General features: G+C 39.5%; 1 protein-coding gene across 1 annotated transcript; it reads left to right on the plus strand.

Moving 5' to 3' along the window:
- Positions 1 to 1,823: 1,823 nt before the first annotated feature.
- On the plus strand, positions 1,824 to 8,365 carry LOC124869110 (L-selectin-like; the record flags this gene model as incomplete). Its single annotated transcript, XM_047366851.1, has 3 exons — positions 1,824 to 1,857; positions 7,743 to 7,933; positions 8,204 to 8,365. Coding segments are annotated over exons 1-3 (387 nt in total), but the record flags the coding sequence as incomplete, so codon positions are not given.
- Between the last annotated feature and the right edge of the window lie 8,349 nt (positions 8,366 to 16,714).

Here is a 16,714-nt window from a genome sequence, read left to right on the forward strand (position 1 = left end):
AGCTGTATGACTTGGGTCAAATGTTTTGGGTTTCCTTTCACAAGCTTCTCAACATAGTTTGCTGGAATTGGGGCCCATTCCTCCTGACAGAACTGGTAGAAATGGGTCAGGTTTGTAGGTCACCTTGCTCACACGCACCTTTTCATCTCTGCCTACAGATGTTTATTTGGCTGAGATCAGGACTTTGTGATGGCCACCCTAAAACATTTACTTTAGTGTCCTTAAACCACAGTATAAATCATTTTGTGTTATATATTGGGACATTGTGCATTTGGAAGACCCATTTATGTCAAACCTTCAACTTCCTGGCTGATAGGTTGATGTTTCCACATAATATTCTTTTCTCAGGATAACATATATTTCATGAAGTGTACCAGTCCCTCCTGCAGCAAAACAGCCCCACAGCATCATGTTTTCATCACTGTATTTCACAGTTGGGACGGTGTTCCGAGGCTCCATGCAGACAGCTTCTCTGACCTGGTATTTTCTATGGTATTTTCTATTCGTTTCGTAGTTTAAACATGATTGCACAGTATATGTGTATCAGTAGTTGTGTTTTTCACTGTGAGGGGACTGACATGTCAGTAGTTCATACCTCTATATCGCCCTGACCTGTACAATCAAGAAATCTCTTCAACAGAACTTGTTTGACAACATGAAGTAGACTAAATAGTCCCAAAAAAGCAAGACATCAAGTCCATAACTACGGAATTTCAAGAAAAGGTGAGAAACAAAGTCACGGAAATCTGTTGGTCTGGTGTGTTACAAAGTGTTATAAAGCCATTTCTAAGGTTCTGGTACTCCAAAGAACCACAGTAAGAACCATTATCCACACACGGACAAAAATAGAACAGTAGAGAACCTTCCCAGGAGTGGCCGACCTACCAAAATTACTTCAAGAGCTCATCAATGACTCGTCAAGGTGGTCATAGAAGAGCCCAAACCATTTCTAAATCTCTGCAGGCCTCCATGCCTCAGTTAAGTTCAGAAAATCATAATTTAACAATAAGAAATAGAGACTGGTGAAAAATGGCCTCCATAGTAGAGTTCCAAGGCCAGAACCACAGCTGACCCCAAAAGAACACAAATGCCCATCTCACATTAACCAAACAATGTCTAAGAAAGATATTCTATGGACTGATGAGAGAAAGTGGACTTTTCTGTAAAATCTGGGTCCATTTAAATATGGTGTAAAACTAACAGTTTACAGAAAGCTGAAGGTCTAAAAGGAGAATTGTCAACCATCAGCTAATGACTTTACCCTCAGGCACACTTGGGTTATGAAGTAGGACAATTGTCCAAGGCACACCACAAGTCCACCTCTGAAAAGCTCAAGAAATGAAGGTTATGAAGTGGCATAGTCAAAGTACACACTTAAACCCAAATGAAATACTTTGTCATGCCCTTAAACGGGCCATTCAGGATGGAAAATCCTGAAACAGGCTGAATTAAAATAACTGTGGATAAGTATACATCCACAGTGATGAAAAAAACACTGGATAGCAGCTGTTTATGCCAAGCATGGAACAACCAGCTATTACATTTATGGACTATTTACTTGTTCACATAGAACCTGGTTGGTTTGGAGATTTCTTTCGAAAAAGAAAAAATAAATACTTAAGTGACTTTGAAGCATCTTGAGGGAAATTAGTCATGTGTAAAATAGTATGTAAATAACAGTGGTTTAAATAGTATGAAGTTTCATGTAAATAGTTTGCATTGTTCGTTTGCATGTCCATGACAACTGTAACTTAAGTACAACAATAAACAGCCGTAGATCTTCAGTCACAGACTGGAGGATCAAAAGAAAACACACAGGGATGATGGAAACGCTTGACTTCATCACAGCTGCAGCATGTAAGTGCTTTATTTATTTATATATATCTATATATATATACATTCTCCTTATTGATTTTCCTTATAACCAACCACCATAACAGTAAGCATTGGCATTAACATTGTGCAATCATTTTTCTATGTACCTTTTTTTTATCTTTACAGATATAAATACAAAAAAAGGAACAAACAGCAAGAACATTACGACTGCACAAAGTTGCCCATACACAAAAATGAAAGTACAGGAGGAGGTCATCTGTCCAAATGTACTTATTGAAATAATCAATAAAGGGCTGCCAAGTTGAGTAGAAAAGCTTTATGTTATCCCTTAATGAATATTTTATTTTCTCTAGTTGTAAGTGGTGCATAACATCTCTTAATAGAGCTGAATGAGTTGGAGGAGGTTTGTTTTTCAAATGTAACAATATGAGGCGTCTTGCCAATGTCACAAAGCTCAAAACATTAACTTGTTTATTACTTAAATCAGTAATTCTAGAAAACAATGCTTTTATCGGGTCTGGAGAGACGTGCTTTCAAAACCTTCAATGTGTCAAATATTTTAGTCCAATAAGTGGCAATTTTGGCGCACGACCAAAACATATGTTACAATGAGCAGAAGCCTGACCACAATGATCACATGTTGAGCTTACCCCAGAAAACATCTTGGACATCTTTAATTTAGACAAGTGTAGCCTGTGCAAAACTTTAAATTGTATGAGTCCATGTCTATAGCAGACAGAAGCGGAATGAACCCACTTCTGCATTTTGGTCCAGTATTCCTCAGTCATGAAAATTCCTAGTTCACTGCACCAAGCATCTTACGTGTTCCAATGTGGTTGAACAGTCTAATTGTGAAAATGTATTGTAAATCCTGGAAATAGTGCCTCTCTTCAGAGGGTTTGATAGGAACAGATCATCAGAATCAGTTCTTTGTGGTTGATTGGGAAAAGATGGAAACGTTTCTCAGATAAAGTTCCGTGTTTGCAAATATTTAAAGAAATCCTTGTTCTCTATGTTAAACTTTTGTTGGAGCTGTTGAAACATAGGAAAAGTATTTTCAATAAACAAGTCTTTAATTGTGTGTGCCCTTTCAGATGATAATACTGAAAAAAATTTGCATATGCTTGATTAAGGGTTAATGCCGATAAAATTGAACAATGATCCCAATGAAAATGTTTTCTGATCTGAGACCAAAGTTTAAGCGAATTAGATACTACAGGATTTTTGCATTTATATTTTCCTAGTTCTGAGTTTGAGTAAACCAAAGACTTCAGCGTGTTAGGAATGAATGTTTTACTTTCCATCTGTTCCCAATCTGGTCTATGTGCTCGACTCCAAAATGACGTATATTGTATATTACAGGACCAGTAAGCCAGTCGAAAACAGGGTAATCCTGTTCCCTCCATAATTTTAAGTTTTTTTTTAGTCCTGGTGCCTTTTTATTCCAAATAAATTGGGAGATTAGGGAATCTAGTTTCTCGAAAAATGTTTTAGTTATTAAGGTAGGGATACATTGAAACAAAAATAGAAATGTTGGTAAAATGGCCATCCTGACAATATTTATTCCTCCAGCAAGTGAGATAAATAAAGATTAGACCATTTTGCAAAATTATTTTCTGTTTGTTGGAACAAAGTAGTGAAATTATGCTTGAAAATGCCAGAAATCTCTTGGGTCACATTTATACCAAGATATCTAAAACTGTTTGAAATGGTAAAAGGAAAAGGAATCAAAATGTTTTTGTTTTGCTGTGCTATGGCATTAATTGGAAACAGTATGCTTTTACTGGGGTTAACTTTATATCCTGAGACTTTACCAAATTCAGTCAGTACAGTCATAAACGTTGGCAATGATGTTGTAGATTCAGAGATATAAAACAGCAAATCGTCTGCGTAGAGAGACACTTTGTTTTCCACACTACCTCTTATTATTCCTTTATAATCATTTAGAGAGCGCGATAAGATGGCCAAGGGTTCAATAGCAAGCGCAAATGACAATGGGGACTAAGCACACCCTTGTCTTGTAGAGCAGTAGATAAAAAAAAAGCGCTAGAGTGTATGTGGTTTGTCTGAACTGAAGCTTGGGGCATAGCGTAAAGTAGCTTAACAAGAGATATGTAGTTAGGGCCAAGTCCAAACTTCAACAGGGGCGAGAAGAGAAAATCCCACTCGATCCTGTCGAAGGGCTTTTCAGCATCTAGTGAGAGGAGTATTTCAGACTAGTCATTCATATCACCAGTGTAAATAATATTATAAAGCCTTCTAATATTAAAAAATAATTGGTCCTGGGACCCAACTGTTGGAAGAACCAACTCTAACCTTATTGCCAAAATCTCTGCAAATATTTCATTATCTACATTCAAAAGGCTGTTTGGTCTGTATGACAATGTGCAAGACTTATAGATGGGATTTGGAGATTATCAAAAAACTAATTGGATCATTTTTAGTCTCCGAAGAGTAAAGTTTTGTGTAACAGTCCCAAGATATATTATTATTTTCCTTTGGGTCCGTAGTTGTCTGTCCTGCCCTAATTCTTATATTTCTGTAATCAATTGTGCCTCAGCAGCTCCTTTAATTTGTCATGCTAACAGTCTGCCTGTCCCTTCTCTGTGTTCATAATACTTGTGCCTAAAGTGTGTCAATAATTTTGTTGTGTCATTTGTATATAGTAGATTAAGTTCAGCTTGTAGGGAGACCTTTCTGACTTCCAGTCTATTTCTCTGTGATTTATTTTTGATTCCCTTTCCCTTTGTTGCTTATTCCTTTGACTATTTAATGACATAATCTGACCCCTCAAATATGGATGTATGATGTATAAAATCTGCTTTTGCTTCCTCTTGTGGAGAGGAGATATTACTGTGGATATCTTTGTGCATAGTGTCGATCTGTTTACGTAAACCATCCAAACTATTCTTGTACGATTTAAATCCTGTACGGAGTTCGTCGCATAATATTTCCACAGATAAGGGGGCCTCCGTTGTCATCCCGGCACTAGCAGTAGCTTCAGATTTAGCATTAGCTGCTTCACCTCATTCTCCGGTTGGGTTGGGATCAATGTCTGTTGTCTTTTGTGTATATTTTTTGCCTGTCTTAGTTTCCATTTTGACTTTAGCACCGGCGTGTATAACTTTGAATGAAAAGGTCTGAAAATGGAAAATAAGTCAATAATATGCAGAGCTGCACATGCACATTCCATGCTACCAGAAGCGGAAGTCCCTTGGGTGTTTTATTTTTAAGTTGTTTCATCTCTTTTTATGTTTAAAAATAAAAAATCTTTAAAATATTCTGGGTTATATTTATATATATATATATACATATATATATATATATATATATATATAATAGTGTGAGAGGTTTCATGGCTAAATTGGACCAGCCTGGTAGCCAGTCTTCATTGATTGCACATTGCACCAGTAAGAGCAGAATGTGAAGGTTCAATTAGCAGGGTAAGAGCACAGTTTTGCTCAAAATATTGAAATGCACACAACATTATGGGCGACATACCAGAGGTCAAAAGAGGACAAATTGTTGGTGCACGTGTTGCTGGTGCATCTGTGACTGAGACAGCAAGTCTTTGTGATGTATCAAGAGCCACGGTATCCAGGGTAATGTCAGCATACCACCAAGAAGGACGAACCACATCCAACAGGATTAACTGTGGATGCAAGAGGAAGCTGTCTGAAAGGGATGTTCGGGTGCAAACCCGGATTGTATCCAAAAAACATAAAACCACGGCTGCCCAAATCACGGCAGAATTAAATGTGCACCTCAACTCTCCTGTTTCCACCAGAACTGTCCGTCTGGAGCTCCACAGGGTCAATATACACGGCCGGACTGCTATAGACAAACCTTTGGTCACTCATGCCAATGCCAAACATCAGTTTCAATGGTGGAAGGAGCACAAATCTTGGGCTGTGGACAATGTGAAACATGTATTGTTCTCTGATGAGTCCACCTTTACTGTTTTCCCCACATCCGGGAGAGTTACGCTGTGGAGAAGCCCCAAAGAAGCGTACCACCCAGACTGTTGCATGCCCAGAGTGAAGCATGGGGGTGGATCAGTGATGGTTTGGGCTGCCATATCATGGCATTCCCTTGGCTCAATACTTGTGCTAGATGGGCGCGTCACTGCCAAGGACTACCGAACCATTCTTGAGGACCATGTGCATCCAATGGTTCAAACATTGTATCCTGAAGGCGGTGCTGTGTATCAGGATGACAATGCACCAATACACACAGCAAGACTGGTGAAAGATTGGTTTGATGAACATGAAAATGAAGTTGAACATCTCCCATGGCCTGCACAGTCACCAGATCTAAATATTATTGAGCCACTTTGGGGTGTTTTGGAGGAGCGAGTCAGGAAACGTTTTCCTCCTCCAGTATCAGGTAGTGACCTGGCCACTATCCTGCAAGAAGAATGCCTTAAAATCCCTCTGACCACTGTGCAGGACTTGTATATGTCATTCCCAAGATGAATTGACGCTGTATTGGCCGCAAAAGGAGGCCCTGAACCATACTAATAAATTATTGTGGTCTAAAACCAGGTGTTTCAGTTTCATTGTCCAACCCCTGTATACACCCTTCGCATGTATTGACGGCTCTAAAAAACATCCATTGATCAATCAAGCCTACAGGTTTTCTACAGGATGTAGGTCTGGGGACTCACATGATCATGAATGATGGTTGACTTTGTTTGTGGTGAGGCATCTGTGTGGATATCACCACGTGTTTTGGATCATTATTAATCTGAAAGAGCAAAAAACGATAGTCTTCTGGCACAGGCCACCAGATGTATTTTTTTTATATGTTCTGATATTTATGACAAGGGAAACCAGCCCACAGCGTAACAATCTGCTTTTCCATGTACTCATCTTTAGTTTCACAGGAGATCCACTTGGAGTGCTTGTTGCTCATCTGACCACAGTACAGTCAAAGTCTGAGGGGAGCGTCATGTTTAAACTTCATGTTTATGTTGCAGATCTAATGATTGTTATGGGGATTTGGTGACCTGGTTTTCTAACTAACTATTTTATTCTCTGTGTGTTGAAACAGATTGATTTAGGATTTTCATCCAAGTTCGAAAGGTTTCAAAGCTTATTGATCTGCCTGTAGATATGTAGAGCTGTTTTCTTGTAGCCATTTCCTGAATTATGAAGATCAACACTTTTCTGCCTGACTAAGGAAAACTGACTAACAGATAAAGAGATAATCACCATGGAAACAAAAGGTTATGGAGTATGAATTAAAACTTACCAGAAACTCTCATCCACTTTCAGAAGTAAAGGATGCTTGTTTTAAATTTATTTCTACTTATTTTTCTTATACATCAATCTGTGTATAAGTGTGCGTGTGTTTATATGTGTGTGTGTGTGTGTGTGTGTGTGTGGTGTGTGTGTGTGTGTGTGTGTGTGTGTGTGTGTGGGGGTGGGTGTGTCTGTGTGTGTGTGTACGTTGTTATAGTAGTTAAGATTGCTATTGCTGGCAATGATGGGTCCATCCACAAATTGGACCTTAGAGATTAAGAATAGGATTTCATAAAAGCATGCATGTTTGCTAACATTGCACTTTAAAACTCATAGGCCCATGTGAGACAAGTTGTTTTAATATTTTAGCTTTTTGTAAATATAAACAGTACTCCTGTATTTGAAAATTATGAAGTTATAGTACATCTTTTTAGGAACAACATGGAAGCATCTGCAAGGGGACTATTTAAACCAACCATGCACCAATATGGACTTGCTGGTGTGTGCACCCACCTATCTATGGGCTGTAAATTACATGAGTAAAATAAACTTTGTGGATAGGGAACCAAAACTGGCTCCAACCCAGGGGCCCACAACCCTCTAAATGTGGCTCAGCTAATCAAATAAAAATTAAATGAGTGTCTTCATGCATTTGTGTTGCAGTGCTGTGCTCTTCTCTCCCTGAACGTCAGTTTCATTTTGTCAACGAGCTGAAGAACTGGACTGAAGCTCAGAGTTTCTGCAGAGAAACGTATGCAGACCTGGTGACCATACGCAGCATGGAGGACGTGACGGCTCTGAACAACATGGTCGATTTAAACACAGTGGTCAACATGAACATGGATTCCAAAAATGTAAATTCTGTTGTTTGTCTAAAACGTTTCTGAGATCCTTTTTAAATGTGCATCACAACATTTTAAAATGCAGATTTGTACTCCTCAGTTCACTCCTGTTCTTTGTGACCACAGCTACAAGTTGTGCTGCTGCCCAGAGCTTTTACATGGAGAAAATGTTTTATGCAATTAAATATTTTGCTAAAGGTTTAAAATTGTCCTGCTTTCACTTTGCCATGTCATGAGAACAGGAGGGTTTGACAGCACTCAGATGTGAACTGTTGTTTGCAGCGATCCTGGATTGGTTTGTTTGATGACGTGCACAGCTGGAGGTGGTCCATCTCTGACACAAACTTCTACAAAGACGGTGAAGCTCAGTTCAGGAACTGGGGAGGTGGTGAACCAAACAACTTCCTGGGTTCAGAGCGCTGCGGAGAGATGTGGGATAATGGATTATGGAATGATAATTACTGTGAAGGATCCAATAAAGTAATCTGCTCTGATGTACAAGGTGAGGATTAAAGATCAAATTAAACAGTTTATGCTCTGAACCTTTACCTCTCTGCATCTCAGCCTCCATGATTCCTACATTTATGTCTTTATAAACGTGACCCTGTGTGATGGCATTTAATGACCATAACTCACTTGTATTCAATCAATGAAACCCATTCATTTCAAGATGAACTCTTGACCTTTCCACTGAGTTTTAACAATTGTATTCTTAAAAGGAAGAGGAGATTGCTAATCATTTTATGATTCATATTTACTGAAAGAATAAACAGAAAATCTTTGGGGATTTGGGGTTTAGTTCCTCTTTAAAGTGCCTGTGATACACTTTTCCCACAAATGCAGAATTTGAAAGAAAACAATAATAATGAAAATAATAATAACAATACATTTTGTTTAAGTCGCCTTTAAGGGCACTCAAGGTCACTTTACAAAGTAAAAAGCAATAAAAACAAAAAATAAGAAGAAAAAAAAATCAGAAAGCAAAATAAAAAGGACCATGGTGCTTGATCAGGGTAAAAATGCTTGTTTGAACAGATGAGGCGTTCCAGAGGCTAAAGGCCGTAAATCCCATGGTGGTCAGACGAGCAGGAGGCACCATGAGGCTGATAGAAGATGCTGACCTAAGAGACTGTGAGGGAGTGTTAATGTGGAGGAGGTCAGACAGATATGAAGGAGCGAGGTGATTGATGGCTTTAGATGCAAAGTAAAGCAACATTTTGAATTCCAGACAGTATCTGATTGGGAGCAACTGGAGCTGTTGAGGTACAGCTGAAATGTGACTGGTGGGTGATGATCTGGAGATGACCCGGGCAACAGCGTTCTGGACCAGCTGGAGTTTGAGTGGATTATGAGGGAGACCAAAGAGAAGAGAAAATCCAAACTTCAGTTTCTACAAAAAATTTGAAAATTGATTAAATGAGACCAGTAGTCCAGGCGAGATGTGAGCAGAGTGTGGACCAGGATTGCAGAAGTGGCAGGAGTGAGGGACGGACGGAGGTGACTAATATAACCTAGGTGAAGGTAGGCCGAGCAGGTGATGTTGTTGATGTGGTTTAGATAGAGTGCTGTCAAATATGACACCCAGATTCTTAACTTGAATGGATGGAGAGACAGATTAGTTGTTGATGGTGAGGGTGGAAGTGGAAGGATTTGGGAGGATGGATTTGGTCCCAATGACAACAATTTCTGTTTTCTCACCGTTGAGTTCGAGTTTGAGAGAGTTAGAACCAGGCTTTGATTTCCTGTAAACAGTCACAAAGGGAAGTAGGTGAGGAGGTAGAGGATGGTTTGGTGGAGAGATAGAGCTGGGTATCATCAGCATAACAATGAAAAGTTATGCTGAGTTTACAGAGGAAATGACCAAGAAGGAGGAGGTAAATTATGAATAAGATTGGGTCAAGGACAGAGCCCTGGGAAACACCAAAGGAGAGTGGAGATAGCTGTGATCTGGCAGATTTCAACTGAATGAACTGTGAGCGGTCAGTGAGGTAAGATTTAAACCAATCCCGAGGTGCGTCTGATATTCCAACACATTGTAAACAATCAAGTAGGACGATGTGGGAGACTATGTTAAAAGCTGCACTGAGGTCGAGTAGAATGCGAATGCTTAATCGTCCAGAGTCTGCTGTCATGAGGAGGTCATTGGAGATTCTTAGGAGGGCGGTTTCTGTGCTGTGGTGAAAACCAGATTGGATCTGTTCATATAGGTTATAGTTATTGTTTGAGAGATGGACACATACCTGTGATGCAACTGCTTTTTCCAATACAACTTCCAATTCTGAAGTTGTTGGATTCCAAACCAGGTCTTTTGAGGTGTTACTGTAGGTGATTTGAGAGATGGTGGAACAGGGAGAGGGGCATCATCCGAACTTCTGCTGGCAACAACTTAATGCTCACCCTCTACCGATGATCCACATGGCCCTGTCTTTCAGTGTTTAACCCTTTCTCTCTCCTAGACATAGCTACTGACTGAGCTTCTACTGTGACTAACTCTATGTGCTCTCTTTCAGACTCTAACCTTGAAAACTGGCTCAGAGTTTATCTGTTCTTTCTTTCTAGATGAAACGACTAAAGGAGCTACATCCATTAACATTTACTTTTCCTTCCCATAGAAAGTACTCCTGGATCAGTGCTTCTTTGTTCTCTTTGTGTCTCTGCTCTGTTCTCTCAAACCTCCAGTTGGTCATGACAGATGGCCGCTCACACTGAGCCTGGTTCTGGTTCTGCTGGAGGTTTCTTCCTGTTAAAAGGGAGTTTTTCCTCTCCACTGTCGCTACATGCATGCTCAGTATGAGGGATTGCTGCAAAGTCAACGCCAGTGACTGTCCACTGTCTCTACATGCTCATCCAGGAGGAGTGAATGCTGCAAGTCACTGACTGGATGCAATCTGCTGGGTTTCCTTAGATAGAAAAACTTTTTATCCAATTTGAATAAATAACTGAATCTGACTGAACTGTTCAATGGTTACGATTAATTGGAATGTATGAACTTGACTTTTGTGAAGTGCCTTGAGACGACATGTGTTGTGAATTGGCGCTATATAAATAAACTGAATTGAATTGAATTCTAGTGGTGAGGAGGAGTGTATGATGGCAGTGATCAGAGGCAAGAAAGACGGCAGGTAGGTTTTAACCAGAGAAGTAGGCAAAGGGGCCGGGTAGGTGGTTTAGATTTGAAGATCAGATCCGAAATATCACTAGCAGAAGGAAGTTGGAAGGTTGATATTAGTTGAATGAGGGGCTGAGGAGTACAGGAGGAGGTGAACTGCAGAAGGTCTAAGGGGTCAACTGATTTTTGCTATTTTCTCAGTGAAAATGTTAGACTTCAATTGCACAGATCAGAGATCTTAATATTGAGCAAATTGGGCAGTTTTTGACATCATATTAGGATTAAAGACGTGATAAAAGACAATTGTGACACAAAATAGACATATTTTGTTATGAAAGTCCAAAGTTGCCCGGACATTATGTGAAAGGGGAAGTCTCCGGTTATTCATTGTGTGAGCATCAATGATGAACGGTTCAGGTAGAAACCACTTTGTGTTAAAAACAGCTTTAATATGGAGAAATGGTGCAATGCTGGTGGTGGCAGCAACACTCCGACAGCAGCCGTTAGTCTTCATTACTTTCCTGCAGCGAAGAGGATCATAACTTCCTGGGTCAGATCTGGAAACCTGAGGAGGAACAAATGGGCTGGTCCCACCAAGCATAGCCAGTTGTGATTGGAGGACTTCTCAGCAAACTTCTTCGAACAAGAAACCTCTGAATTCACCTGAAAAATGATGTCAGAAATCAGGATATCTGACAGATGAACGAAAACGTTGGAGCAGAGTCTAAAGCCACGCTGTTCAGACCATCTGACAGGAAAAGATTGCCAAAGAAAGTTTGTTGTTGCTGTTGCTAAACAGATCGAGGCTCAGCAGGTAAGAACACTTCCTTGTCACAAACATACATTTAGATATCAGCAGGTATTGTTAATAATTTAAAAAATCTAAAATTATTATTAAAATAAGATAAATTACAAGTGCAGAGAAAATATTTAAATAAATATTTCTATAAAGATTCTGACTTAAAGTTTAAAAAACTTGTTCTACAGTGGGTGAGTTCACTGAATGCTGCCATCTGGTGAAAGCTGACTTTCTTCTCCTGACTCTGCTGCGTCTCTCTGATAGTGACTGAAATATATTTACAGAAACATCAGATTATTCGCTGCTGTCTGTGTTGCTGCCATTGCACCAGTCAGTTTACGTGCCGGGTTCCCCTTCTACGTCATAAAACAGCGTAAATGAGTAATCTGGAAATGTCCTTTTAGTGACATTTATAACCAAATATCTCAACAACTATTAATTTCAGCAGCAGGCATTTAATTTTGAAATATTTTATTGATGTTTGCTTTCCATAAATGTAATTAGATTTATCATAAAAATTCAATGTCACCAGCATTTGGAAGAACAGACCATCTAGGAATAAAATTCCAATTCTGTATTAGTGCTCCCAAGTGGTCAGATAAATATTAGTTATCAGACAGCCGTTGGAGGCTTTAGTTTCTCTTTCTCCATTTCATGTTTTCAGGTGAGTAAAAGCTTCTGCAGAGCATTAAGTCATATTATTATTGGGTCATTGCTGTTACATTTGGGTCACAGCTGTCTTGATTCTGTTGCAGTGGTGCACATGTGCTGTTAACATGAGGTGATCACTACATCAAAATGTAGAGGATGGCAATGCTGGAGCATTGTCTTTCTATGTCATCATGTTTTCCAAAGCTCTAGAAATGAAAGGTTAACACACAATAGTGGGACAGAGAACTTGGTGTCCTGTTTAGATCTTTGTGCCTTCATTTCTGGGTTCGTTAGTTAGTTTTCCTCAGGTCCTCAGTTTATCTCAGCTCCCAGCTGTGTATTGACTGTACCCTGTTGGTTCCCATGTCTCTGATCAACTCACCAGTATCTATAAACCTTGTAGTTTCAGTCTGCATGCCACCTGTTGATTCTCAGCATTTGGGTGCAATCAAAACTTCAACATAACAGGCATTTAGTTATGAACCTTTCTGTGATTCATGAAGAATTATTCAACTGAAAGGAAATAAAACAGTTAGGGTTCATAATCTATTATTTTCTCTGCTGCACAGCAGATGGGCTTCATGTAACCAACTTGAAATTTCATGAAAACATCCATTATTAACAGAAACTAGATTAATGTTTAGAGAAATATGCTTTATTCTTTCTAAGTTAAGAGTTCAGTTTGTCTAAATATAAAACCTGACCTGGTCAGCTGAAATGAGCAAAAGAGCAGATTCTTTGGAGTTGTAAGGTCAAAGTTCCCCTACAGTTTCACATGTGGCACCATAGAGATGGATTGGAGGGTAAGATTAACTTTATCTGTATAATTTCAGGGCAGAATGTTTCATTTATCTTCATCAACCAAAGCATGACTTGGACTAAGGCTCAGAGCTTCTGCAGAGAGCATCACACAGACCTGCCCAGTGTGAGAACCTTGACGGAGAATGAGCAGATAAAAGGGCTGATGCAGTCGCTAGATGTGGTTCAGGTCTGGATTGGTCTTTACAGATTGTCCTGGATGTGGGTGGATGGAAGTAACTTCAACTTTTATTACTGGAAAACCTCAGAACCTAATGGATCAGAGGAGAACTGTGCAGCAACAGCATTGGAAGAGGGTGGAAAATGGGAGGACTGTCATTGTTCCTTCAAAATGCCTTTTTTTTGCTATGATGGTGAGCCTTGATTCAGCTGCTCTTTAGGTTCTTTCAGCAAAATCATTTTGGGTCATTTTTCTTCCTCTATTCATAAAGTTTGTTGTTTTTAGCAAAATACAAAAGTTCTTGTAACTGAAAACTGGAAAATTGTTGGATATCCAAGGGATGTCAAACGAAGCAGTACAGTATAACTTTTCTCTTCTGTAATATGTCAGATGATATATTATAAGTAGAAAGATGCTACTTAGTCAGTCAGTCATTTTCTACCGCTTCTTCCATAGTGGGTCGCTGGGAAGCTGGTGCCTATCTCCAGCAGTCTATGGGTGAGGGGCGGGGTACACCCTGGACAGGTCACCAGTCCATCGCAGGGCAGAGATACCACTTAGTCAATGATTATGTTTTTGAGCTCAGGCAGAAACGGCTCAAAAGAAACATCAGAAATCAGATTTCTTCAATTCTTAAATGTTATATAGAGACTTGGAGATGTACTTTTAATGTTTACCATTTTTATTAATCTCTTAAAGGTGGAAACACAACTGCTGTCAACAGAAAATAATAGGATTATATAGTTGGGCTTTACTTCTTTAAATATAGCCTAAAAATGTAACAGATTGAAGCATAAATTAGATTTAAAAACATGGTCTGAGTAGTCATGCCTGGGGCACACCATGACTAAATCGGTTATGTGAGGACACCCGATCAAACAAAAATGACTTTAACCATTGAGTGCTTTCTTAATGCCATGTTGACACTTTTGTACTCTATTGTGCTAAATATAATTTTGGTAATATGCAGTTGCTTTGTATATTGCTTAAACCGAAACTTGAACTACAGCCACAAATCGAGTAACTGGTGACACCAGTTTGCTTCTCAAAGTTCCAGTTTCAAAGCAAGTGGTGAAGGTAAAGCTGGTGAAGACCTCCTCTCTGGATCTGAATAACCCTACTGTGCTGGAAGACCTGCTGGAGCAGGTAACTCATGTTAGTCTTTCATATCCACTGATTTATGTGATCCTTTTCCTCCTTAACATTGATTAAAAACTGGCTTCACCGTGGACAGAGACACTGTTGTTCTAACAGTTTTCAGTTCATGATCTTGGTGGTTCCTGAACATACAAACCAACTTCCTTCCATCTGAGAAGGAAAGAAAGAAAGTGTGTTTCCCTGGCAAATGGAGATGTTTATATGGGGTCATTTGAACTGATGATCTTTAAATCTGCAGTTGTTCAGAAATCTCTCCAAAGGAATTTCCCCACCTGTGTGAATCTAGAGTTTTCCTTCCTAGCTCATCGTTGTGCTCCTCGGATTTTATCATAGTTCTGAGTATTGGTCAATTCACTGATTGCTGTCAAACTTTTTTTTTTTAATGCTTGTTAAGAGGAACTTGAAGCTGCAATCAGTCATGATCACAAACAAGAAGATAACAGCTCCTGGGCTTCAGCACCTTCAGTGCTGCCTATAGGAAGATTTTGATGTGTGAATGCATATTTGTGATCCTGTGGGATTTTGAGAAAATCCACAATGAATTCAAACTTGTTCACCTAATTTTTGTGTGTATGAATCACTGCATGTTGCTTTTTGTAGGATAATTTAGGGACAAAACGGGTTGAGATAAACATGACAAAACAGAGCTTCATAATACTTTTGGGGAAGATTTTGACCTGATTGTCTGGAATTAAAATGTTGTGTCTCTCAGTTTGAACAGAAGCTAAAAGACAACAGAGTGGATGGAGACTTCAAGCTGAGCTGGAGGAAACAGTCCGATGGAAAGATCTTCGACAAGGATGGATTATGAGCTTCAAACAAGAAGACTCATCTCCTCTAAATACCTTTGTCTCCTTTGTTCTTAGAAGTGTAGTTTTACAAGCGATACATTTGTATTATTTGTGATGTAATTATCATAATATGTATTTTATGATATCAGACAGCAGAGGTAGGAGGTCCTTCTGGTTGAGTGTATCAATAAAACACGGGTGACCCAAACAGAACGGTGTTGTTTTTCATTCTTTAGAGACTGAAGCCCATTAAGTTAACCTAGTGAGTATTTCTGGGCTACAAAGGCAGATGAAGGAAATCTAACATATTTAGACATTTTTAGGCTTAAATTTGACAGAATTAGATCAAAAAGTAACGTAATAATTTTGGTTAATTAGGTTTATAATGTTAAATAATAATAATAAAAAAGGTAGATATCAGACAAATATACACTGCTCACAAAATTAAAGGGAACACTAAAATAACACATCCTAGATCTCAATTAATTAAATATTCTAGTTGAAAAACTTGGAACAAAGTGGAATTGATTGAAAGAAAATAACACAAATTATCAATATAAATCAAAATTATTACAACATGGAGATCTGTATTTGGATTCATACTTAATATGAAAGTGGAAAATAACATGACAGCCTGATTTAGCGTCAGTGAATATGAGTCTAAATGAGGCTTAGTAGTGTGGCCTCCGTGTGCCTGTACAACCTCTCAATGCCTAGGCATGCTCCTGATGAGATCTGGGATCTCTCCCCAGACCTGGATTAGAGCATCAGTTAGCTCCTGAACAGTCTGTGGTGCAACGTGGTGTTGGTGGATTGACCGAAACATGATGTCCAAGATTTGCTCAATTGGGTTCAGGTCTGGGGAACAGGCAGGCCAGTTCGGAACATCAATGCCCTCATCATGCAGGAACTCCTGACACACTTCAGCTACATGAGGCCTATCCAAAGAAGTACCTCCCGACACCATGACTGACCCAACACCACACCGGTCATGCTGGAGGATGTTGCAGGCAGCAGATCTCTCTCCACGGTGTCTCCAGACTCTGTCACATCTGTCACATATGCTCAGTGTGAACCTGCTTTCACCTGTGAAGAGCACAGGGCGCCAGTGGTGAATCTGCCAATTTTGGTGTTCGCTAGCAAACGCCTGCATGGTGTTGGGCTGTAAGCACAAGCTCTATATGTGGACGCCGGGCCCTCATACTATCCTCGTGGAGTCCGTTTCTGACAGTTTGAGTGGAAACATGCACATTAGTGGCCTGCTGGGGGTCATTTTGTAGGGCCCTAGAAGTGGATCTCCTGTTAC

This window comes from Girardinichthys multiradiatus, chromosome 1 (assembly GCF_021462225.1).
Source record: "Girardinichthys multiradiatus isolate DD_20200921_A chromosome 1, DD_fGirMul_XY1, whole genome shotgun sequence".
NCBI classification, from domain to species: domain Eukaryota; kingdom Metazoa; phylum Chordata; class Actinopteri; order Cyprinodontiformes; family Goodeidae; genus Girardinichthys; species Girardinichthys multiradiatus.